Source organism: Anabrus simplex, chromosome 14, assembly GCF_040414725.1.
Source record: "Anabrus simplex isolate iqAnaSimp1 chromosome 14, ASM4041472v1, whole genome shotgun sequence".
In the NCBI taxonomy this organism is placed as follows: Eukaryota; Metazoa; Arthropoda; class Insecta; order Orthoptera; family Tettigoniidae; genus Anabrus; species Anabrus simplex.
In genome coordinates this window covers 48,992,756-49,015,169 of record NC_090278.1, presented here as the reverse complement: position 1 = coordinate 49,015,169, position 22,414 = coordinate 48,992,756, and the positions used below count along the sequence as shown (strand labels likewise).

Below are 22,414 nucleotides of genomic sequence, written 5' to 3'. Positions count from 1 at the left end.
CAGCTGTAGAGTTGGAGCTACAAGAACTGCAAGAGGACGAAGGATTAAAAGGACTCAACCGAAGTGGCACTTCTACCATAGAAATTTGGAAGAATGTTCCAGAAGAAAAATACGCACTAACAAAACAGTGTGCAAAAGACTAATCTCAATCTTTGGGACTACTTATGTGTGTGAATCACTGTACTCAACGATTAAATTCATTAAATCTACATATCGATCTGAACGAACTGATGAACATTTAAGTGAAATTGTGCGAACTGCGCTTACCAATTATCAGGCAGATTAAAAAACTAACAGCAAAAATGAACACTCAGAAAAATCACTTCTCAACAATAAAATCTCGTTCCTTGATGTGAACCTGAAAAATAATGTTCTGTGTAGTGTAGAAAATAAACGCTCCTTCATTTGTTATAAAATGAAAAACATGTCTTCATTTTATACATCATTTTCTAAACATGTTCCCAATTTTTTGTCTCCTAAATTTGCGGCTCCCAGAAGGAAGGTTAGTGGCCACCCCTGATCTAAAGGAACTCACATGTGTATCTTTTAATGACGAAAGCGTTTTTTAGCACACAAAGTATTGGTCCCCATACTGCAGAAAACGTAAAATTAAGCACTTTCCTCAGTTGTGCTGAAAGTTGAAGGGATATGGATCCAGAAATGTTTCAGATTGTGAGTCTTTGATATCTGTACCAAACTTTAAAAAATCGCAAATATTATCCGACCTAAATGCAGTTCCGGAAAAACAGCCTAAATCGCTTTTTTTTAAATAAAATCCTAGCCAAATTAACTTATTTACACAATTCTTGCTTTCTTGAATTCTTCTGGTTTTTTTCAATACCCCTGATATTCTTTTATTCATTTTTTTGAAAAAATGTCCACACCGAATGTCATTATAAGGGCTTAAGTGAAACTCAGCGTAGACTCACATTAGCGCTCATAGTGGTGCTTAAGTGAAGTAATCCATTGACTCTGATTAGCGTTCGTAGTGGTAGAACAAGACCGACTCCAATCCTCAGACCGTAATATAAAAGAAACATGGCGGCCAAAGTAGCCGGATTGCTGATATTGGCTAACACGAAAATACCACGTACATATTATATTAACGGCGGTAAATTAACATGATAAATGTAACATCACTGGGAAAATCACTTTTACAGGTATAAAAACGCTTCGCGAACAAGAATCACATATATTCTACTAGAAAAGAGACCAACAAGGTCGGTGGATGCAGAGTGGGTTTCGGCCCTTGGGTTTCGTCCCTTAAGAGGCCACGGCTCTACCGTGACTCTACGTTTCTGCATTCGGGAGACGGGCCTGAGGCACAGCGCCGGACTTCACGCCTGGCCCCACCCGTCGGCTGTCCTGAGAATGGTTTTCCGTGGTTTTCTATTATCCTGCCTAAGGCGAATGCTGGGACAGTGCTTAGTATAGGCCACGGCCGCCCACCCCCTCACCTTCTCCGCACATCTTCACCGTAACAAATCTCCTGGCCTGAGAGACGGCGTCACCGTCTAAGAGGCCCGCCTCCCCCTTTAGGGGAGGAATGGAAACGTTTAGTAGTAGTAGACCAACAAGCTGATTATTTAGAAATTTCAATTCGTCAATTAACGCTTTTTCTTAGACTTCACTTCGCTGGATAGATGAAAATACACGATAAAACTGTTAAAATGATACTTCTAACATCATTTTGAATGTTTCAAAATAAATTAAGGTACGAAATTCCTCGATTTATTCGCTCTCGTGAGAACTGTGAAACATAATTTGTTGCCTTAGTTTTGAAGTGGTGGACAATTTCTTAAAATCAGCACCCAACGAATAAGAAGTACACCCGAAATAATAATGTTATTGGCTTTACGTCCCACTAACTACATTTGTTACGGTTTTTGGAGACGTCGAAGTGCCGAAATTTAGTCCTGAAGTACTTTTTTTCATGCCAGTAAATCTACCGACACGAGGCTGACATATTTGAGCACCTTCAAATACCACCGGACTGAGCCAGGATCGAACCTGCCAACTTGGGGTCAGAAGGCCAGCGCCTTAACCGTCTGAGTCACTCAGCCCAAGTACACCCGAAATGATTATGTTAACCCAATGAACAGCCCTGGTAATGTTAACATAATGTTGACATATGGCATAACAGCACTTCACACAATGATAGTAACCTTAGTAATGAAACGTTCAGTTCGGCGTATTCTGCTTGATAACAGGTAACCAAAGCATGAATCTGAAGGTGTTGGTAGTGTAAAACCCTACATTACAAACCCAGATAGCCCCTCTAAGTCACTATTTCTTCTGTGTAACAGTATACAGATTGCTCCGACTGTCACACTTATAAGTTTTGCTATACTCCAACATCCAGCCAAACATTTCCGCAGGCAAAACACAGATTATTGTAAAATAAACTTGCATCTAAATCACTCGACACTTTGAAGCACATAGACACTGACGGAATATCACAATATCAATTATATTCTATCTAAATTAATATTTTTCGAGGAACACGAATAGTTTGGAAGTATAGAAATGTATTCCCTAACCTCAGACTTATTCTCAAAAATGATGTATGCACGCTACAGTTTTGTCATGGGCTTCCAAATAATCACGATGTATATTCCTAATGCATTTCTATCTTAATGTTCTATTCCGTAGGAATATTAAGAATAGTTGTTGAGAGGCATTGCCATAGTTAGATTAAAACCTGGTCCACCTAGTGCATTCATGTTCTTTAATGGGTAAAAACATGAGCAAAACAAGCACATTCTCACATTACTGCGTATAATTACAGATCGTATGTGTCCACTGACTCATGTAAATACACTCGCACACTTATATACTGCAATGAAACTAACATTTATCGTCAACTTTCATAAAATTACACAGACTACATACGATAACAACAAACCAAAACAAACCCAGATTTCCAACAATTCCGGCTACTCGATTCGCCATCTTTGAACGATCGAGAGTAGCATTAAGGTCTGAGGAGTGGAGTCGGTCTTGGGGAGAAAAATACAAACTGCTAATCTAATCGATCGGATCAAGATGATGAAGAAAAGGACTGGAATTTTTAGGAATAAATAAAGAATATATTCTCATAATTTATTATATTTTATTTACGTAAAATTCGTAGCTCATATCCCTAGGATGTTTGCAACATTGAGTTGCTTGCCTGAAGGGCTACAACTGCGGATTTTGTATGTTAGACACGCCAAAACTCCTGAAGGTAACTGAATCTTCAGAACAGTACCAGCAAGGCATGTCAATTAGTTTCTTTGTGAAAATTTTGAAAGAATTTACTGTATAATAAGTAAATGAAGAATTGTAGTTTATGTATGTGAAAATTAGAATATATAAGTCAAAATTTAGACTCTCAATGAGGATTTTTGTTTCCTCCTTTTTCAGCACATTGTCCTCCTTTTTAAATAGTTTTGTCCTCTCTGTTTTATCTATTTGCATCGGGTCACGTACCGAGAACTATATTGTATTGATTTCTCTCTTCAGTGAACTTTCCCTGAAAGCTGTAATGTTTATCCTCTTCAGGTGTGGACTACGTCAGGAGATCTTGTCGATATCCCGAACATAAACAGGTTGGCGATAGCTTCGGCTACCATAGAGAATAGAGAGGCAGCCAAGAATATGATAAACGTACTGAATGTTGATGGAGGTGAGTATTGTGCAGTTACTACTACGTATGCAAGTCAATAAGTGTCCGCAATTGTGCTCTAATTATCTTTAGGTTGGCTCTATGATGTTGTGTGCTCACCAGCCGCTAGATGGCACCGTTGTCTATGTTTGTGGCAGGTTTCAGATTTATGAGATCAGTACAGCTTGCGCTGTTGCCACTCTCTGTTTGCACCAAGGAAGAACAGTGTTCCGTAATCCGTTTTGTTTGTGGTCTGAGGGTGTACGAGGAACGGAAATCCATAAAAGATTCTCAGCACAATACGGGGACAATGTTTTGCCACAGCGAAGTGTTTACCAGTGGATTGAACAGTTCAAAATGGGTCGCACGAGCGTGAAGGATGAGGAAGGATCCGAGCGTCCATCTGCAGCCGTAACTGAACAAGTATGATCCTGAATAACAGGCGAGTGACTTTTGATGATGTATATTAGCCATGGTTCTGCATATGAAATCATGTATAACAGGCTAAACTTTCACAAAGTCTGTGCGAGATGGGATCCAAAACAACCCAATGAAGAGCAGAAGCGCAATCGTGTGAGAATCTGTCAGCACCTACTGGACCGTCATGCTAATAAAGGTGAAGCATTTGTGAAACGGATCATCACTGGAGATGAAACATGGGTTCAACATTTCAAACCAGAGAGCAAACGTCAGAGAATGGAATGGAAACAATTAGAGCAAAATTGGTTTTCAGGCGGCTCATTGCCCGTAGAAAGTCAGTCACCTTTTCCTCACACACGTGACTATATCTTCCTGATGTTCGTAGAGCTCGTTGTTGTGCCTGATCCTATAGGTGCCACCCTCCTCTCTTATAGTATCCTCCTCAAGATCTTCCTCTCTTAAGATCTAGTTTCCTCAGTGGGCACTTTCGACTCATCAAGAGACAATCAGAGCCATAGAGTACAGGAGGTCTTACTACTGAGTGCTTCAGCTTTAGGTTCTTGGAGGTGTAGATGCTTTTACATGAATGATAGGCCCACTCTAACTTGGTGAACCTGGTGTCAATGACCGGTGTTTCGCTCTCGCTTGCAGAGATCCATTCTCCTAAGTACTTGACTGCAGGAACTTTTTGTATTTGTTCCTAGTGGTATTGTAGAAGGAGCTTGCTTTATGTTAGCGATAAACTCCATCTTCTGTAGGTTAACCCTCAAGCCGGTTTTTGCTACAATACAGTAGAGATTCTGTAGTTGGTGAGTAGACTCCTCCATGCTGTTAGCTACTAAGGTGAGATCATCAGCAAAGGGTAGACAGGGTACACTGAGGTGGTTGTGCTTGTACCCGAGCTTCAGTTCTGTTTCTTAAGACAATGTGGCAGTCCGTTCCCTGATGATCTTCTCTAGTACACATTTGAAGAGGCTGCTAGAGAGACCATCTCCTTGTTTGACCCCTGTCTGGATGGGAAAGCTCTCAGAGAGCTCACCCCTGAACTTATTATGATTATGATTATTATTATTAGTAGTGGTAGTAGTATTAGTAGTAGTATGGAATTCCTAATGAGGGTTCATGCAAAGAGATATGAATTTCCGTTGCATTGCTAACACGTTTATTCAGTTAATGTGAGTAAATGCAATATAACATAACCTATGCAAATGATGTTATGGCAGTAAATACGTTGCAAAAATGATGTTGAAGATAACCACATTAATTTCCCCATGTAAATTATGGTTTATTGTGCGTTTCTCTTCTTTATAAGAATGTTGTTTGTCCAACCCTTGTCCCGTTTCCCTACGGGGTCGGGTATGAGGTGAGATGAATTTGTCGTGGCGGTTTTTTATGACCGGATGCCCTTCCTGACGTCAACCTCATCAGAGGAGTTAATGGGAGATGAAATGAATGACGTGATATATGATAGTAGGGAGAGGGTGAAACCCGGTGCCGGCACATAGCCTACTCCTGTCGAATAGCACCAAGGGGTCTGCTCAAGGCTTAACGTCCCCGTCCGACGGACGAATCACCATCAACAGCGTCATATGCCCTCACTCCATATGAGCACTGCGGAGAGGTTTGGAATTTAATCCAGGCTTTTGGCACGCAATCTAGTGATTAGAAATTGTATACCACCACCTCCCCTACCCTGCCGGCCAACATTCTGATGGTGAAAATTTTTTCGACCAACGGGACTCGAACCGGCTAACCTCGGTGTTAGACCGTCTTAGACTTCAGCGCCTTAACGATCATGGCCACCAGGCGGGCTGTCTTCTTTATAAGAATGTGTCCCACTGTATGTCCCACAACTGTTGTTTGCCTTTCCTCCATGTTGAAACAAAATGCTATCAAACCTTGACAAAGCTTTTCAAATTTTGTCTAACCTTCAGCAATGCTGAACTATCTTTGATAAGATTTGACAACTTTTCGTGTGAAATATTGAATTGAAAGGAAACGTTGTCCTTCTAACGTGAATTGGAGCTCTACCTGTATAAGATCCATATATTTTAACTGGTCAAATCCTCACTGTTCTATACTATATACTGTCCTTTACTATATTCTCAACCCACTGACCTTCTACATTTGAGATAATTTAGTAAATTAGTTATTAAGCTTATGAAAGCATATGTTTTGAAAACATAAGACAGAAGTGCAATTCTTCTATTAACTTTACTAAATAGAATACATTAAATAAGTAGAGAAAACATAAAAATCTAAACATAAAAACAGGCTTAAGTTTTGAAGTGGTGGACAGTTTGTAATGTTTTGTACACACGAAATGATCATGCTAACTCAATTAATGGCCCTGGTGATGCTAAGCTTTCCTTTCTGGAAACTCTTAAAACATATGTTGATATATGACATAGCGGCACCTTACACCATTATGGTAACCTTAGAGATGGAACGTTCAAACACTGGACACCCTGAAGTTTATATTTTAATTCTTCCAGGATTTGGGATAGTCTTTGGTACTCTAGGTATAATTTATGCAATAATAGCAATTGGTATTTTAGGATTTGTTGTATGAGCACACCATATGTTTACTATAGGAATAGACGTAGACACACGAGATTATTTTACCTCCGCCACTATAATCATTGCTGTTCCTACAGGAATTACAATTTTTACTTGATTAGCCACACTACACGGAACCCAATTAACTTACAGTCCAGCCTTACTTTGAGTATTGGGATATGTTTTCCTCTTCACTATTGGTGGATTAACAGGAGTAGTATTAGCTAATTCCTCGATTGGTGTTAGTTTACATGATACATACTATGTTGTTGCCCATTTCCACTATGTTCTACCTATAGGAGCAGTATTTGCAATTATAGCTGGATTTATTCAATGATATCCTTTATTTTCAGGATTAACATTAAACCCTAAATGATTAAAAATTCAATTTACAACTATATTTGTAGGGGTAAATTTAACATTCTTCCCCCAACACTTCTTAGGGTTAGCTGGTATGCCACGTCGATATTCTGATTACCCAGACAGTTATACATGTTGAAATGTTGTTTCAAGACTAGGATCAACTATCTCATTTATTGAATTATCTTCCATATTTTCATTATTTGAGGAAGTATAATTTCAAATCGAACTGTATTATTTCCTATAAATATGGTAAGTTCATTAGAATGATATCAATCCCATCCTCCTGTTGAACATTCATATTCTGAGTTACCTATACTAACTAACTTCTAATATGGAAGAATAGTGCGATAGATTGAGAAGCATGAGTCCAAAAACTCTATTGACTCTAATTATTCTTATTTTAACGTACATGGACAAGCTTCAGTTTTCTTGTTAACAGATAACCACAACATGAATAGAAAGATGTTGATATTGTAAAAACCCTGTATTACAAACCCAGCTAATCCCTCCAAGTCACTATTTCCTCTGTGTAAGAGTATACATTTATCAATCAAGTTATTCTTTCGGAGGTAGTATTACATCTTTATAATTGGCAAGACAGTTCCCGTAGGTAAGCATAGATTCTTGTAAAATCACTTCCATCCAAATCACTCCACACTTAGAATTGCGTAGACACTGACGAAACGTCATCATATCAATTATCTAGATGAAGCTTTTTCGAGGAAAACGACTAAAGCAGGTTCACCATTTATAATTACAGTATAACCTAAGCGCTTGACAAGCGAGGACGTGTTGAGTAGACGGTCCCGGTAGTGAAGGAGAGGAGTGCCGGAGGGGAGTGTAAGAAAGAAGTGAGGAATTTTAAGAAGATGATTGGTGTTGAACAATACAGGGCAGTAATAGGAATATGGCTGGGGAGAAAAAAGAAAAGAGAAGTGATATTAAGAGGAAGTAGAATGGTATTGGGAATGAAGGGAGAGATGATGCTGCCAGCGGCGCTGAGTATAGTTATGTTATGGATCGGAGGAGTTGAATTGAACCCAGGGCCGAACTCCAGCGGAAGTTTGAGTTGGGAACACGTGGAGCTAATCAAAATAGTTGTAAAAGAGATGATTGAAGAAGTGTGCCCATTTGAGCAACTTAAAAATTTGATTCAAGAGCAAATGAAGTAGTTCGAGAAAATGAAGAAATGGTTTCGAGAGAAGGCAGATGACACAACAGCCAAAGTGACAAACAACACCAAAGAAGTGGCATCAATAAGTGAGAAAATAAGAAGACTAGAAGAGGAAACGCTGAAGCTGAAATCAGAAGTGGAAATCTGTATACCAAATCAGAGAAAGAAATGCCTATTTATATATGGTGTGCCCGAGGAGAAGAGGGAGTACAAACTGCTTACAATTTATAAAGTGGTGGACCTAATTCAGCGGAAAATGAAAATTAATTTCAGTGAAGTAGACATAAACGATGTGGCGAGAATAGGGAAAGTAAAAAGACATAGGCCGATTAAAGTGCAACTGTTTTCCACGTTGATGGCCGATGTACTGATGGGAAATGCGGGTAATATACAGAGGGAAAAAATATGGATCAGGAGAGACATGGGAAGTGAAGGGATCAGGAATGCCAAAATTCTTAAGAAGCATCTGATTCGGGCCAGACACCTAGGTTTGGGAGCTTCTATCAGGGGACAAGGAACTTGCAGTGACAAATCGCTGCTGGAGAAGGATTTGGACGGTGACCAAATTACTAGACCTGGAGGAAAAGATGACACAGGAAGAAGATAAGGAGATAAGTATGGGGAAGAGAGTGGTTGAAAGGCCAGATATACACAGCAATGTTGGAGAAGACGGACAAGGTGATAAGGATACCAAGGGAATCAGGGAGTTGAATGAAGAAAGGCAGGGAGAGGTGCATAGTGAAAGTGTGATCATGAACAGTGAAGAGGAAAGGCAGAGAAATGAAAGCAGTGAAGCAAGGGAAGTGCAGGGTAAAAGGTTAAGTCAGAGGCAACCTGGGAGAGACTCGAACAAAATATGAGCAGAGGGAGGAGCAGAAGCTTAAGAAACCTGTGGGGAGTAAAAAAATGATGAGAGTATTGTGACAAGAAGCAAAAACTATAATAAAATTAGTAAGTAAATTTAGCAAGTAATTAAGGGCATGGTTGTCGAAGAAGTGTGTTTATGGGGAGGAGTTGGAAGTAGGTGTCTGTATAGTGAATTTGACGGTGACGGGGGTAGTATTTGATAGGTAATGAAGTGTGTTTATTTATTTCTAAAGTAATGAGGAGTTGATTATTAGAAAGTAGTTTTAGTCAATATGTTTTGGAGGAGAGATTATAGTGGTTATGATGGTGTGATTATAGTGGATAAGCTGGATTTGGTATGTAATCACTTACATACCAACTTCTTACTCATGGTATGTCCAAGGAGAATCATGTTTCCTTTTCCTTGATTATTATTATTATTATTATTATTATTTTGTTTATTTAACCTGTTTTTTCCTCCTCTGCGAACCATGTAACCTTACCGCGGTGGGGAGACTTGCGTGCTCCAAAGATGCAGATAGGCGAGCCGCAGGTGCAACCATATCGGATGGGTATCTGTTGAGAGACCAGACTAACGAATGGTTCATCGAAAGGGGAGTAGCAGCCTTTCGGTAGTTGCAAGGGCGGCAGTCTAGATGATTGACTGATGCGGCCTTGTGATAGTACTCAACATGGCTTAGCTGTGTTGATACTGCTACACGGCTGAAAGCAACGGGAACCTACAGCCATAACTACCTCCCGAGTACATGCAGCTCTCTCTGTATGAATGATGTACTGATGATGGCTTCCTCCCGGGTAAAATATACCGGAGGTAAACTAGTCCCCCATTCGGATCTCCGGGTGGGGACTACACGAGAGGGGGCGATCATCAGGAAGATGGACACTAACATTCTGCGAGTCGGAGCGTGGAATGTTAGAAGTTCGAATCGTTGTGGTAGGTTAGACAATCTGAAAAGGGAGATGGATAGGCTAAAGTTAGATGTAGTTGGTATAAGTGAAGTACGTTGGTAGGAAGAAAAAGATTTTTGGTCAGGCGACTACCGAATTATCAACACAAAATCAAACAGGGGAAATGCAGGAGTTGATTTAATAATGAATAAGAAAATAGGGCAGCGGGTGAGGTACTACGACCAGCATAGTGAACGAATTATTGTCGTCAAGATAGACACCAAACCAATGCCCACCATAATAGTGCAGGTCTATATGCCTACTAGTTCAGCGGATGATGAAGAAATCGAAAGAATATATGCGGAGGTAGAAGATTTAATACAATATGTAAAAGGTGACGAGAATCTAATTGTGATGGGAGACTGGAATGCAGTGGTAGGCCAAGGAAAAGAAGGTAGTACAGTAGGAGAATTTGGATTGGGACAAAGGAACGAAAGAGGAAGTCGTCTGGTTGAATTCTGCACTGATCACAATTTAGTCCTTGCCAATACTTGGTTCAAACACCACAAACGACGGCTGTGTACGTGGACGAGACCTGGAGACACTGGAAGGTATCAAATAGACTTCATTATGATTAGGCAGAGATTCAGAAACCAGGTGTTGGATTGCAAAACTTTCCCAGGAGCAGACGTGGACTCTGACCACAACTTGTTGGTCATGAAATGCCATCTGAAGTTGAAGAAATTGAAGAAAGGAAAGAATGCAAAAAGATGGGATCTAGACAAGTTGAAAGAAAAGAGTGTGAGGGATTGTTTCAAGGAATATGTTGCACAAGGACTAAATGAAAAGGCTGAAGGAAACACTACAAAGGAAGAGTGTAGAGTCGTAAAAAAGGAAGTCAGTAGGGCTGCTGAAGAAATGTTAGGAAGGAAGAAAAGATCAACTAAGAATCAGTGGATAACTCAGGAGATACTAGACCTGATTGACGAACAACGAAAATAGAAGAATGCTAGAAATGAAGAGGGCAGAAAAGAATACAGGCGATTAAAGAATCAAGTGGATAGAACGTGCAAGGTAGCTGAGGAAGAATGGCTGAAGGAGAAGTGCAAGGATGTCGAAGGCTGTATTGTCCTGGGAAAGTAGATGCTGCATACAGGAAAATCAAGGAAACCTTTGGAGAAAGGAAATCTAGGTGTATGAATATTAAGAGCTTAGATAGAAAGCCACTTCTAGGGAAAGAAGACAAAGCAGAAAGATGGCAGGAGCATATCCAACAGTTGTATCAAGGTAAAGATGTAGATAATTTGGTTCTGGAACATGAAGAGGCTGTTGATGCTGATGAAATGGGAGACCCAATTTTGAAGTCAGAGTTCGACAGAGCTGTGAGTGACCTAAAGAGGAACAAGGCACCTGGAATTGATGACATTCCCTATGAATTACCGACTGCCTTAGGAGAAACCAGCATGGCAAGGTTATTTCATTTAGTGTGCAAGATGTATGAGACAGGAGAAGTCCCTTCCGATTTTCGACATAATGTTGTTATACCTATTCCCAAGAAAGCCGGTGCTGACAGGTGTGAAAACTACTGCACCATTAGTTTAGTATCTCATGCCTGCAAAATGTTAACACGTATTATTTACAGAAGAATGGAAAAACAAGTTGAAGCTGAGTTGGGAGAAGATCAATTTGGCTTCAGAAGAAATGTAGGAACACGTGAAGCAATTCTGACTTTACATCTGATCTTAGAGGATCGAATCAAGAAAGACAAGCCCACGTACATGGCATTCGTAGTTCTAGGAAATGCATTCGACAATGTTGATTGGACCAAGCTATTTATGATTCTGAAGATGACAGGGATCAGATACCGAGAACGAAGAATTATCTACAATCTGTATAAAAATCAGTCTGCAGTGATAAGAATCGAGGCCTTTGAAAAAGAAGCATCAATCCAGAAAGGAGTGAGGTAAGGCTGCAGTTTGTCCCCTCTCCTTTTCACTGTTTACATAGAACAGGCAGTAAAGGAAATCAAAGGAGAAATTTGGAAAGGGAATCACAGTCCAAGGAGAGGAAATCAAAACCTTGAGGTTTGCCAATGATATTGTTATTTTATCAGAGACTGCAGATGATCTCGAGAAGTTTCTGAATGGTATGGATGAAGTCTTGGGTAAGGAGTACAAGATGAAAATAAATAAGTCCAAAACAAAACTAATGGAGTGCAGTCGAATGAATGCAGGTAATGCAGGAAATATTAGAATAGGAAATGGAGTCGTAAAGGAAGTAGATGAATATTATTACTTGGGTAGTAAAATAACTAACGATGCCAGAAGTACGGAGGACATAAAATACAGACTAGCACAAGCAAGGAAGAGCTTTCTTAAGAAAAGAAATATGCTCACTTCAAACATTGATATCGGAAATAGAAAGATATTTTTGAAGACTTTCGTGTGGAGCGTGGCATTGTATGGAAGTGAAACATGGACGGTAACTAGCTCAGAAAGAAAGAGAATAGAAGCTTTTGAAATGTGGTGTTACAGAAGAATGCTGAAGGTGAGATAGATAGATCGAATCACGAATGAAGAGATACTGAATCGAATTGGTGAGAGGAGATCGATTTGGCTAAATTTGACGAGAAGAAGAGATAGAATGATAGGACACATCTTAAGACACCCAGGACTTGTTCAGTTGATTTTTGAAGGAAGTGTAGGTAGTAAGAACGGTAGAGGTAGAGCAAGGTATGAATATGACAAGCAGATTAGAGCAGATGTAGGATGCAATAGTTACGTAGAAATGAAAAGGTTAGCGCAGGATAGGGTGGCATGGAGAGCTGCATCAAACCAGTCTATGGACTGATGACTCAAACAACAACACCCTGTTTTTGATCGTTTACGCCCATTGCATGCCAAGGTCTATGGATCACTAATAAGGGTTGATCTTGGCCATATGGCAGTGAATGGGAATGTTTGCCCTTTATTGTCAGTTTAATTTATTTCGATGGTGTTTTATTGTATGTCGTTTAGGGTATACCAAATTTGAACCATGTATTGGATGGAATCCTGTGAGGTTCAATAAATTCAAAATTCATTAAATTCATTTATAATTAGAGAAATGCCCTCCCTAACATCAGACTTATTCTCAAAATGATCTATGCACACTACTGTTTTGTTATCGACCTCAAAGTAGTGAAGATGTACGAGGGCGAATCAAACAGTGAGTTACACCTCCAAGTTATGGCCATTTATGAAACCACCTACATATAGGCAATATGGCTATGACAATATACAATGTAAGTTCACTTTTCCCCATAGTCCCCAAGACACTGTAAACATTTCTCAGAAGGTCAACCAACTTTTCGACTCCGGATGCGTAGAAATCACCTCCAGCTCTATGTAACCACCTGGGGACAGCTGCTTTCATCTCCTCATCGTTTCGGAATCGTCGTCCATCAAGGTCCTTTTTCAGCTTACCGAACACACGATAATCGCAAGGCGCTAAGTCTGGACTGTATGGAGGATGTTGCCATACCTCCCGCTTGAATTGGTGCAACATTTCGGACGTTTTGCGGGCCGTGTGAGGTGTTGCGTTATCGTGCAACAAAATCATACGGCGCTAAATTCACCCCACCGCTTTTCTTTAATTGCCTTACGCAACCGGTTCAACGTTTCACAATACGAAGCCGGGATAAATTTCACGTGCACCACACCCTCCATGTCAAGGAATATTGTCGCCATTACCGTTCTTGGCCTTCTTTCGTGGTGGTGATGTGGTGTGCACCCATTCTCTTTGTTTCGAGGGTGAAGTGGTGGACCCACGTTTCATCCCCTGTGATGATTCGCCGCAAAAAATCGTTGCCCTCCACAGAATACCGTCGCAAAATTGACAGTGACGATTGGAAACGCTGTCCCTTGTGAACATCTGTGAGCAGACGTGGGACCAATCTTTGACACAGTTTACGAAATCCAAGGTGCTGGTGAACAATAGAGAGCACACACTGCCATACGAAATATTCAGCATGCTGGCAATTTGTTGCAGTGTTATGCGCTGATTCTCTCTAATGATCCCACCCAGACGGTCAACATTTGCAACGGTACTGGACGTTGCACAGTGCGTAATTTCGGGAATCTAGCCGGCCAAAAATTGTATCTCGGAAACTAATGGACCGATTTACATGAAACTTGGTATGTAACTGCTATTATTGGAGATAATTAAGTGTCTGGAAAATCAAGTACAAAGAACAAATTACTACGCCAGGAATAGAATTAGTAATCTTTGTAATTTTAATCATTTTTCGTTATAGCTTTAAGAAATTAAATAGATGTTAATAGTGGGACATGCTGCTTAGAATTTTTAAAAACAGATACATGTATATATGTACTTAGTCATTAGATGCAGTTACACCAGAATCGCCAACTTCACTGTAATTATCTCCTTCGGCAGAACCACATACAGAAGACTCAGACAGTAAGTTGAGTACTTCTCGTGAAATCGGAATCAACTTTCTCCTCCCTGATTTCCTTAATCTGGTAATGTAAGGGTCCGATGATATAAGCAGCCTATGGAAAAGGTCTGTATTTGTGTCCTTTCTGGAAGGTTTCCTGTTATCTTTATTCCTGTTCTCCTGGGATTGCACGGAGAGTTGTCTAATAGGTATAATACAGTGCCTAATTACCTCCTCTCCATGAACCAAGAGTTTGTTCAAAGTTACAGGCATGTCGTACGATTTGTATTTTTGAAAGTACAATTGTATAGTTTCCTTTGCGTACATTCCAAATTTCACTTTATCAATGGCAAACCCACACGAAAGAGTTTCTAAGATACACGTAGATGGTTTATTAAATTTATATCTACTCCAGTAATATCTGCAGAATTGAAAGCCTCTCTGAAGAATCTTCTAGCGGTTTCCATCATTGGTATTTCCAGCACTTTGCTTCGGATATCAACCAATAGACCCGCTTCCTCCCTGAAACGAACCTGTGTATTCTTCTTTCCTCAACCAGTTTCTTCTCCTCGGTATCTCTTATTTACCACTTTCTTACGTCAAGTATGTACGCTATATGTAAAAGGCATTCGAAACGTCGAATCCGTGCATTATGTGGTCATAACCCAAACTTAAGCGTTGTTGGGTTAATTACTCTTTCAGTCACTTCAGGAATATTATTCATCCCTTTGGGGGACGCGCCACATATATAGCACCTTTGGGAAGACTGATAGGAAAACAATGCACTGCAGACTTTTCCATCCATCACAGTGAAGTGTAACTCATATTCAACCGCTCTGTAAACCGCTGGCACCTCACTTCTGTAGTGAAGTCATCTACAGTATTTATTTTATTACGTGTGTATTTTAGGCTTTAAATCAGTGCGTAATTGTATTGTGTTGAGTGAGAGTTATGCGATAAGCCTACGTGTACGATTTCTTTCTTCAACATTGATACTGTGATCTTTTATTGTCACCTGCAGTATTTGTTTATTGCGTCTTTTTTCTAGCTTTTATTGTCTGGATCAAACCAAACCAAAACCAAACCAAACCCCATGGCACTACAGCCCTTGAAGGGCCTTGTCCTACCAAGCGACCGCTGCTCAGCCCGAAGGCCTGCAGATTACGAGATGACGTGTGGTCAGCACGACGAATCCTCTCGGCCGTTATTCTTGGCTTTCTAGACCGGGGCCGCCATCTCACTGTCAGATAGCTCCTCAATTCTAATCACGTAGGCTGAGTTGACCTCGAACCAGCCCTCAGGTCCAGGTAAAAATCCCTGACCTGGCTGGGAATCGAACCCGGGGCCTCCGGGTAACAGGCAGGCACGCTACCCCTACACCACGGGGCCGGCTTATTGTCTGGATACATTTATTAAATGCAATTAAACACATCCCCGTTCCTCGACCCCATAAAATTATTTGTCTATTTTCTCCCTCAATTTGCCTTATATTTCAGTGCCGAGGTTTTTTATGTGCCGTAGTTTTCCTCTGATTCTGTACAAACCAAAAGTGGCCCCTGTAAAACACGCGTCCCTTTTAGTTCATAAAAATAATTTGTAGCTTAGTTTCTTGAGCCTTTTGTCTTGAACTTACATAGTGAATTTCACAAATTTATGTGCCACCGTTTTCCCGTATGGCGTTGAGAAAAGTCATTCTATAAGGCAACCCTGTTGTTATAAGAGCAATACTGTTTTCTTAACATGGAATGAGCTATAGTACTGACAGGCTCATCCTGACATTGCTGTGATGCACGTCCTTCTGCAAGGCTGATTCTCTGGTCGAACCAACTTTTATTGTACTTCAGCAATTTGTCCCTTTTTCTACTATATTTTGTCCAGCGTGATCGAATTTTAGCACACAAAATACTGACAGACTTCCTTATTGACTTGAATATATCCTCGGAACAATCCTCAAAGCCTAAATGTTCAATTACAACATTCGCAATATCATCGTTCCGCTTATATTCCCTGCTGTTCCTCAACAGCTCGAAAACCGACCTCCGGGTTACAGATCACATGGCTTCTGAAAAAAATTAATTACTCTCATGGTCGCAGCAAAAAGTCACAGTTTTCTATTCATTAAAGTATATATAACTCCTCTAAATACTTTCATTGCGGAAATCAAAGGCAATCCATTTTGAAAGTCAGCTCAAATTTGTATAATTAGATAGCTCTTTGACAGCCCTGTACCTGAATTTTAAGTACATATTCCGGACAAAAATATAGTAATTTTCAGAAAAATGCTACACACTATATAAAATACATACCTTCATCTAATTTAATAACATTTCAAGCTAAAGAAATATTTAGTTCTGACGTCCTTACTGAGCCCTCACATAATAATAACTGCGCGCTCGCCTCGCCAGAATATGATGCCCTAACGGAAGAGAGCCACTTTAAGCCTTCGGTGAGATTAGATACTCAGACAGCGCGACTTTTCAATACTTAATTACTGTACCCAAGAGTCTTATAAACACGACTCACAGAAAATGCGCACCAAAGAAAAGGGTTGAAAATCTTATTTTTGGCCGGCTGGATGCTAGAAATTACCCACTGTGCGTTGTGGGCCTGCCTTCCCGATATTCGTTCGTGAGATCCGTGCGTGCGACATCAAATTGCTCACACCACTTTACAATACCTGGGCGAGAAACTGCACGCTCACCATATGCAGCAGTCATTTCAGATGAATATCGGTGCAATTGATCCGTTTAGCCCATAGAAATCTGATCGTTGCACGCACCTCCAATTTGGAGCGAACATTCAGTTGACGCGCGATTGAATCTAGCCCACTCTGCTCACACACAACACGACGGGATACCACGCCAACTTTCCTGTCGGATGAGTCAGCACTTGTTGTTGTTGTTGTTGTTGGAGAGGTTATGGGCTCTATTATTTCACCCAGCCACTACATTTATTATCGTGATATTACACTTATAATGCGAAATCACACGCAATGAGTCTCACTACAAAGGTCACAAGAACAAAGTTGGGCATCATGTCTATGTACACATCTTAAATAGCGCGTAACATAACAAAGGAAGTGCATAGAAGTAAAAAACAGTGGAAGCAGGAGTATGTAACCGTGCGAACAAAAAAAGGACAGTAATTTACAAATGAATATGAGAGTCATCCAAATATTGATTGATAGCATGTATTATAGCAGGAGACATATCGGTAAGCAAGCAGGAGACCTTGGTGGGGAGAGCTTTCTGAAGACTGACAAGACGAGAAATAAAAGCCGGACGAAAACAATCATACACAGGGCATTGGAATAATAAATGATTTACATCAGCACTCGGAGTACCACATAGACAGGAGGAGTGGGGGGGGGGGAGGTTAAAACGATGTTTATACAGAGGAGTAAGGGCATGATTAAAGCGAAGACGAATAATGTTGGTAATGTGGCGGCGAGAATAGTTACCCTTCAAATATCAAGGATAGGGAGGAATACAAGGCTGAATATTGTAATAATAGCGACCTTTATAAGAAGCTGATCGAGTCCAATCTTCTTGCCACTGACGATAAGCGGAATGTTTAATAACAGGGTAAAAATCGGGTAGAGGAACTGCAAGTTTAAGTAGGGATTTTCCATCACGAGCAGCTCGCTTAGCGAATAAATCCGCCTGTTCATTCCCATAGATACCTATATGACTAGGGATCCAGACAAAAGTGAGAACCACCCCAGATTGATGCAAGGAATAAATTAGACTTTTAACATGATACAAATACCAGTTAAAAGAAAGATGAGAGGACATGAGCGACTGAACGGCACTGAGAGAATCCGTATAAATAGCTGCTTTAGGTATAGAATGATGCTTAATGTACATGAGAGCTTGACGAATAGCAAAAAATTCCGCAGTGTAGATAGAAATTCACTGGGTAAACGATAGAGTTCAGCAACATTGGTATTGACAATATAGAACGCTGCTCCAACACCAAACGAGTTTTTTGAACCGTCTGTATACATGTTGACGCCAGAATCACTTACAGCAACACGTAGTTTTTTAAAAGGAGGGCCAGTCAACGAAGAACCAGGAATAGAAGAGGAAAAAGAAGATGTAGGGGAGATAATGCTAGAAGGGACAAAAAAAAGTCAAAATGTACTGAATAAAATGGAGAAGAAGCAGTGCGTAAGATAGTATTTTTATAGGAGAGAAGAAATTGATATGCATACAACAAAGCAGGCATCTTACGACGGCCGGCCTGTGAAAGAAGAGAGTATTCATCTAATAACTGCAATTTAGGAAGCAATGAGTGTTGAGCCAGGGCAAATCTTTTAAGTAAATATTTAGATGTTATCATTTTACGGCGAATTGGAAGAGGGAGCTCACCGGTCTCGACAAGGAGAGCATTAGTAGGGGTAGACAACAATGCTCCAACACAAGTTCTCAGGGCTTTAAATTGTAAGGTATTTAAGTGGTTAAGAAAAGAATCCGGCGCAGTATCTATAACATGCGCACAGTAGTCGAATCTAGAGCGAATAGTAGCGGAATATAACAACTGAGCTGTGCCAGGGTCAGCACCCCATGATCGTCTAGTAACCGCTTGGAGAATTTTAATATGCGTATCAGAAGAATTACGTAACTGAGTAATATGATGTTTCCAAGATAACGAGCGGTCTAGCATGACACCAAGGTATTTATGGGAGGAACAAAAAGGAATGACATGAGAATCGAAAACAAGTGGCTCAGAGTTAAACCTACGCTTAGAGGTAAAAAACATTGCACAGCATTTGGAGGTGGAAAGTTGAAGACCATGGAAAGTAAGCCATGTAATGACTTGCTCCATTAGCTGATATATATGATGACGACACACATCGACATTACTATGAAAATAATAAACAACTATATCATCAGCATAAAAGAGAATGCGAGCTTTTTGTGTAACCAATTGTTCAAGATTACCGTACTCATATACAGGACGAACAGCAGACCACTTAAAATGTCTCCCTGAGGAACACCGACAGATGACAGACGACAAGGAAGAGAAGAATAAGCGGATTTAAGTGAAAGTTTCCGATACGTAAACAAATTACGCAAGATGTGGAGAAAATGAGCAGGAAAACCTTTCTGTGCGAGATTAGTCCTGAGAAGATGAAGTGGTATGGATTCAAAAGCTCCTCGTATGTCCAAAAAAATAGCAATAAGACAATCCTTACGAACTTGCGCTAATACGATATCTATAATTAAAATGTTAATAGCATCTTGAGCACAACGACCTTTAAAGTAGGCGAATTGATATTTGGGAACCAAATTATAATATTCAAGAGACCACAGGATTCGTTGAAGGAGAATTTTTAAAAACGTCTTGCGGATACACGAACCAAGGACAATCCCTCGAAAGCTGTTAGCGTCAGTGTGAAGTTGACCAGGTTTGGGGATAGGCACAAAAAAAATCATTCCAAGAGGTAGGAACAGAAGTAGTGAGAAGTATGTTATTATAGAGAGCTAATAAAGCTTGTTTAGCACGTAGAGGGAGAATCCGGAGCATATCGTATGATATATAATCAGGGCCTGGAGACGAACTCTTTGCGTTACACAAGGTGGCCTCAAGTTCAGAAAGGTGTATAGGTTGGAGTAATACAGAAAAGCGGGAAGAGCATGGAGACAGGGGGATGGTAAAGTCGGACACAACATAATCAGGAATGAGTGAGTTAAGAAAGATAGATAGAATCTGTGGAGGGGTGACAGAGGGTGGAATGTATTGAGAAGCTCGGATAAGTGAGCGAATTGCACTCCATAAATGAGAAGACGAAGTACGAGCGTTTAGGGAGGAAATAAAGGATCGCCAGGCAGCACGGCGTTTAGAAAGAAAAACTCGTCTAGCGTAAGCAATATGTTGTTTAAGACAGAAATAATGATGCGGGGGCTAGTGTTTTCCTATATATCCGGAATAAGCGACGTCGCTTAAGAACCAGATTATGGCACTCTGAGTCCCACCATCATAAAAAGGAAGAGGGAAGATAAGAGTCAGAAATAGGTTTATAGGGATGGTAAAGATCGAGATAATCTTGTATAAATTGAAAGAGAGTAGAAAAGGACAAAATAGTATCCGAAATAAGCTCAATACGATGGGTAACATAAGAAATAAAAGATACTCTATCAAAGTGACGGAGGGAGCGAACATTACTGATACATGTAGGAGCGGAAGAAGAACTAGGAAACCTACCAAGACCATACGTAAGAATAATAGGGAAATGGTCGCTAGAATATGTATCAGAAAGATGATACCAAGTTACAACCGAAGCCATTTCAGGACGGCATAATGATAAATCCACAGCACTGGGAGGAGACCCGGGGGTTGTGAGGCGCGTGGGAGAACCATCGTTTAAAATGACAAAGTCGTGCGATTGGGAAGCAGTGAGGAAATAAGAACCCAGGGAAGTATCACTACTGCTTCCCCACATAGAATGATGAAGATTGAAGTCCCCTAAGAGGAGAAGCTCGTTATGAGAAGAAAATTGCTGCAAGACTCGACACCATTGAATATGAGAAATAGAAATATCTGGAGGGCAGTAAAGGTTAATAATGGAAAGGCGATTATATGAGATACCGATAACAAACGTGTTTGGTAGACAATACGAGATATGAAGACGTTAATAGGATAAACTATGGTGAATAAATAAAGCAACACCACCGTGACCAACACCATAACAACGCTCAACATTAAAGCCATTTAAATAAAACTCAGAGGATGGAGAAAACCAAGTCTCCTGTAAGGCTATAATGAAAGGGGAAATTTCGTTTATCAAAAATTGTAACTCATACCGTTTAGAAGGAATACTCCTAGCATTCCACTGCAGGATACGTAGCATCTAAAGAGAACATAGTGTTCACACAGTCACGAAGCTTATAAAGTGTATGTGCAACATGTGGCTGGTCCCCTAGTAATTGAATAAGTTGTAGAAATAGTTGATGAATACCACTTTGGAGATGCGCCTTTTGGCGTAGCACAGGGGAACTAGATGATTGAGAAGAAGCTGAAGGTAAACAGTGAGAATTACGGGTCGTAGACGGAATTGGGGACGGGGAGGATGAAGATGAAGTAGATGGAAAGACCGAGGTATGTGAAGACACTGGAGTGGGTCTGATGAGATTAAGATACCCAGACTTATCAAAACCAGGTTTTGGAATGGGACGGGACTCTTTCATAACCACCAGAGTAAATTTACGTTTCTTGGGGGTTTCCACAGGTGAAGAGGAACTAGTAGAATGAAGAGGTGGAAAATGATGGGTATTATTGGACATGTCAAATTCGGTCGAGGGTTTTCTAGCAGACGCCTCGGAAAAGGATAGATTTTCTGTACACATAAGCTTTTTAAGAGCAGTTTGCTGTTGATGAGTAGGGCAGTTTGATGAACCAGTATAATGTTCCTGCTGACAGTGAACACATCGGCGAATATTTTCCTTACTCAGACGTAAGGTGATGTAACGCACAATGCCCACATCGGGGTGACTTAGCCTGACAGTTTTTGATCGTGTGTCCATATCGCTGACATTTTGAACATATAATCGGAGAGAATATGAAAGGGTGAACCTCTAAATGCACTTGAAACAAAGAGACGTATTGAGGAAGAGTCTGAGAGCGAAAAACAATCTTAACTGTTCCAGTAGGAACGTACGTCACTCCACTGGACTCCACAACCTTACGGTTAAGCCGCTTGACCGATTTGACCCGAACATCAGATTTGAGGTATTTAAGAATGTCAAAATCAGAAATATTCTTTTCCACACCGCGTATAAGTCCAACACGAAAGATATTGGAACTGGGAATATATGCTTTCAAAGAGTGAGTTGCAAGTATTGAATGACGTAGAAAGGAATTAGCTTGGATCGCGGAACTAAATTCCACCAATAATCTATTTCGTCCTTTGGGCGTTATACCTCTCACAAAAATAGCATTATCGTAAAACAATCGCCCAAGCGCCATGGGATGTAGCCCACCAGTATTTTTCGACTTAGTTGATTCAACAAAGACAGTAAATGGACCAAAATGAGCCTGTTGATAAACCTCCAACTCTTCA

At 40.4% G+C, this 22,414-nt stretch overlaps 1 protein-coding gene across 2 annotated transcripts in view; it reads left to right on the top strand.

Moving 5' to 3' along the window:
- The window catches only part of LOC136885288 (inter-alpha-trypsin inhibitor heavy chain H4), a 347,969-nt gene that overhangs the window by 274,135 nt on the left and 51,420 nt on the right, over positions 1–22,414 (top strand). For both annotated transcript variants that reach the window (XM_067157795.2, XM_068230407.1), the window contains exon 8: positions 3,544–3,667. In XM_067157795.2, the coding sequence (XP_067013896.2) occupies positions 3,544–3,667 (124 nt within the window). The remainder of the gene's footprint in view (positions 1–3,543; positions 3,668–22,414) is intronic.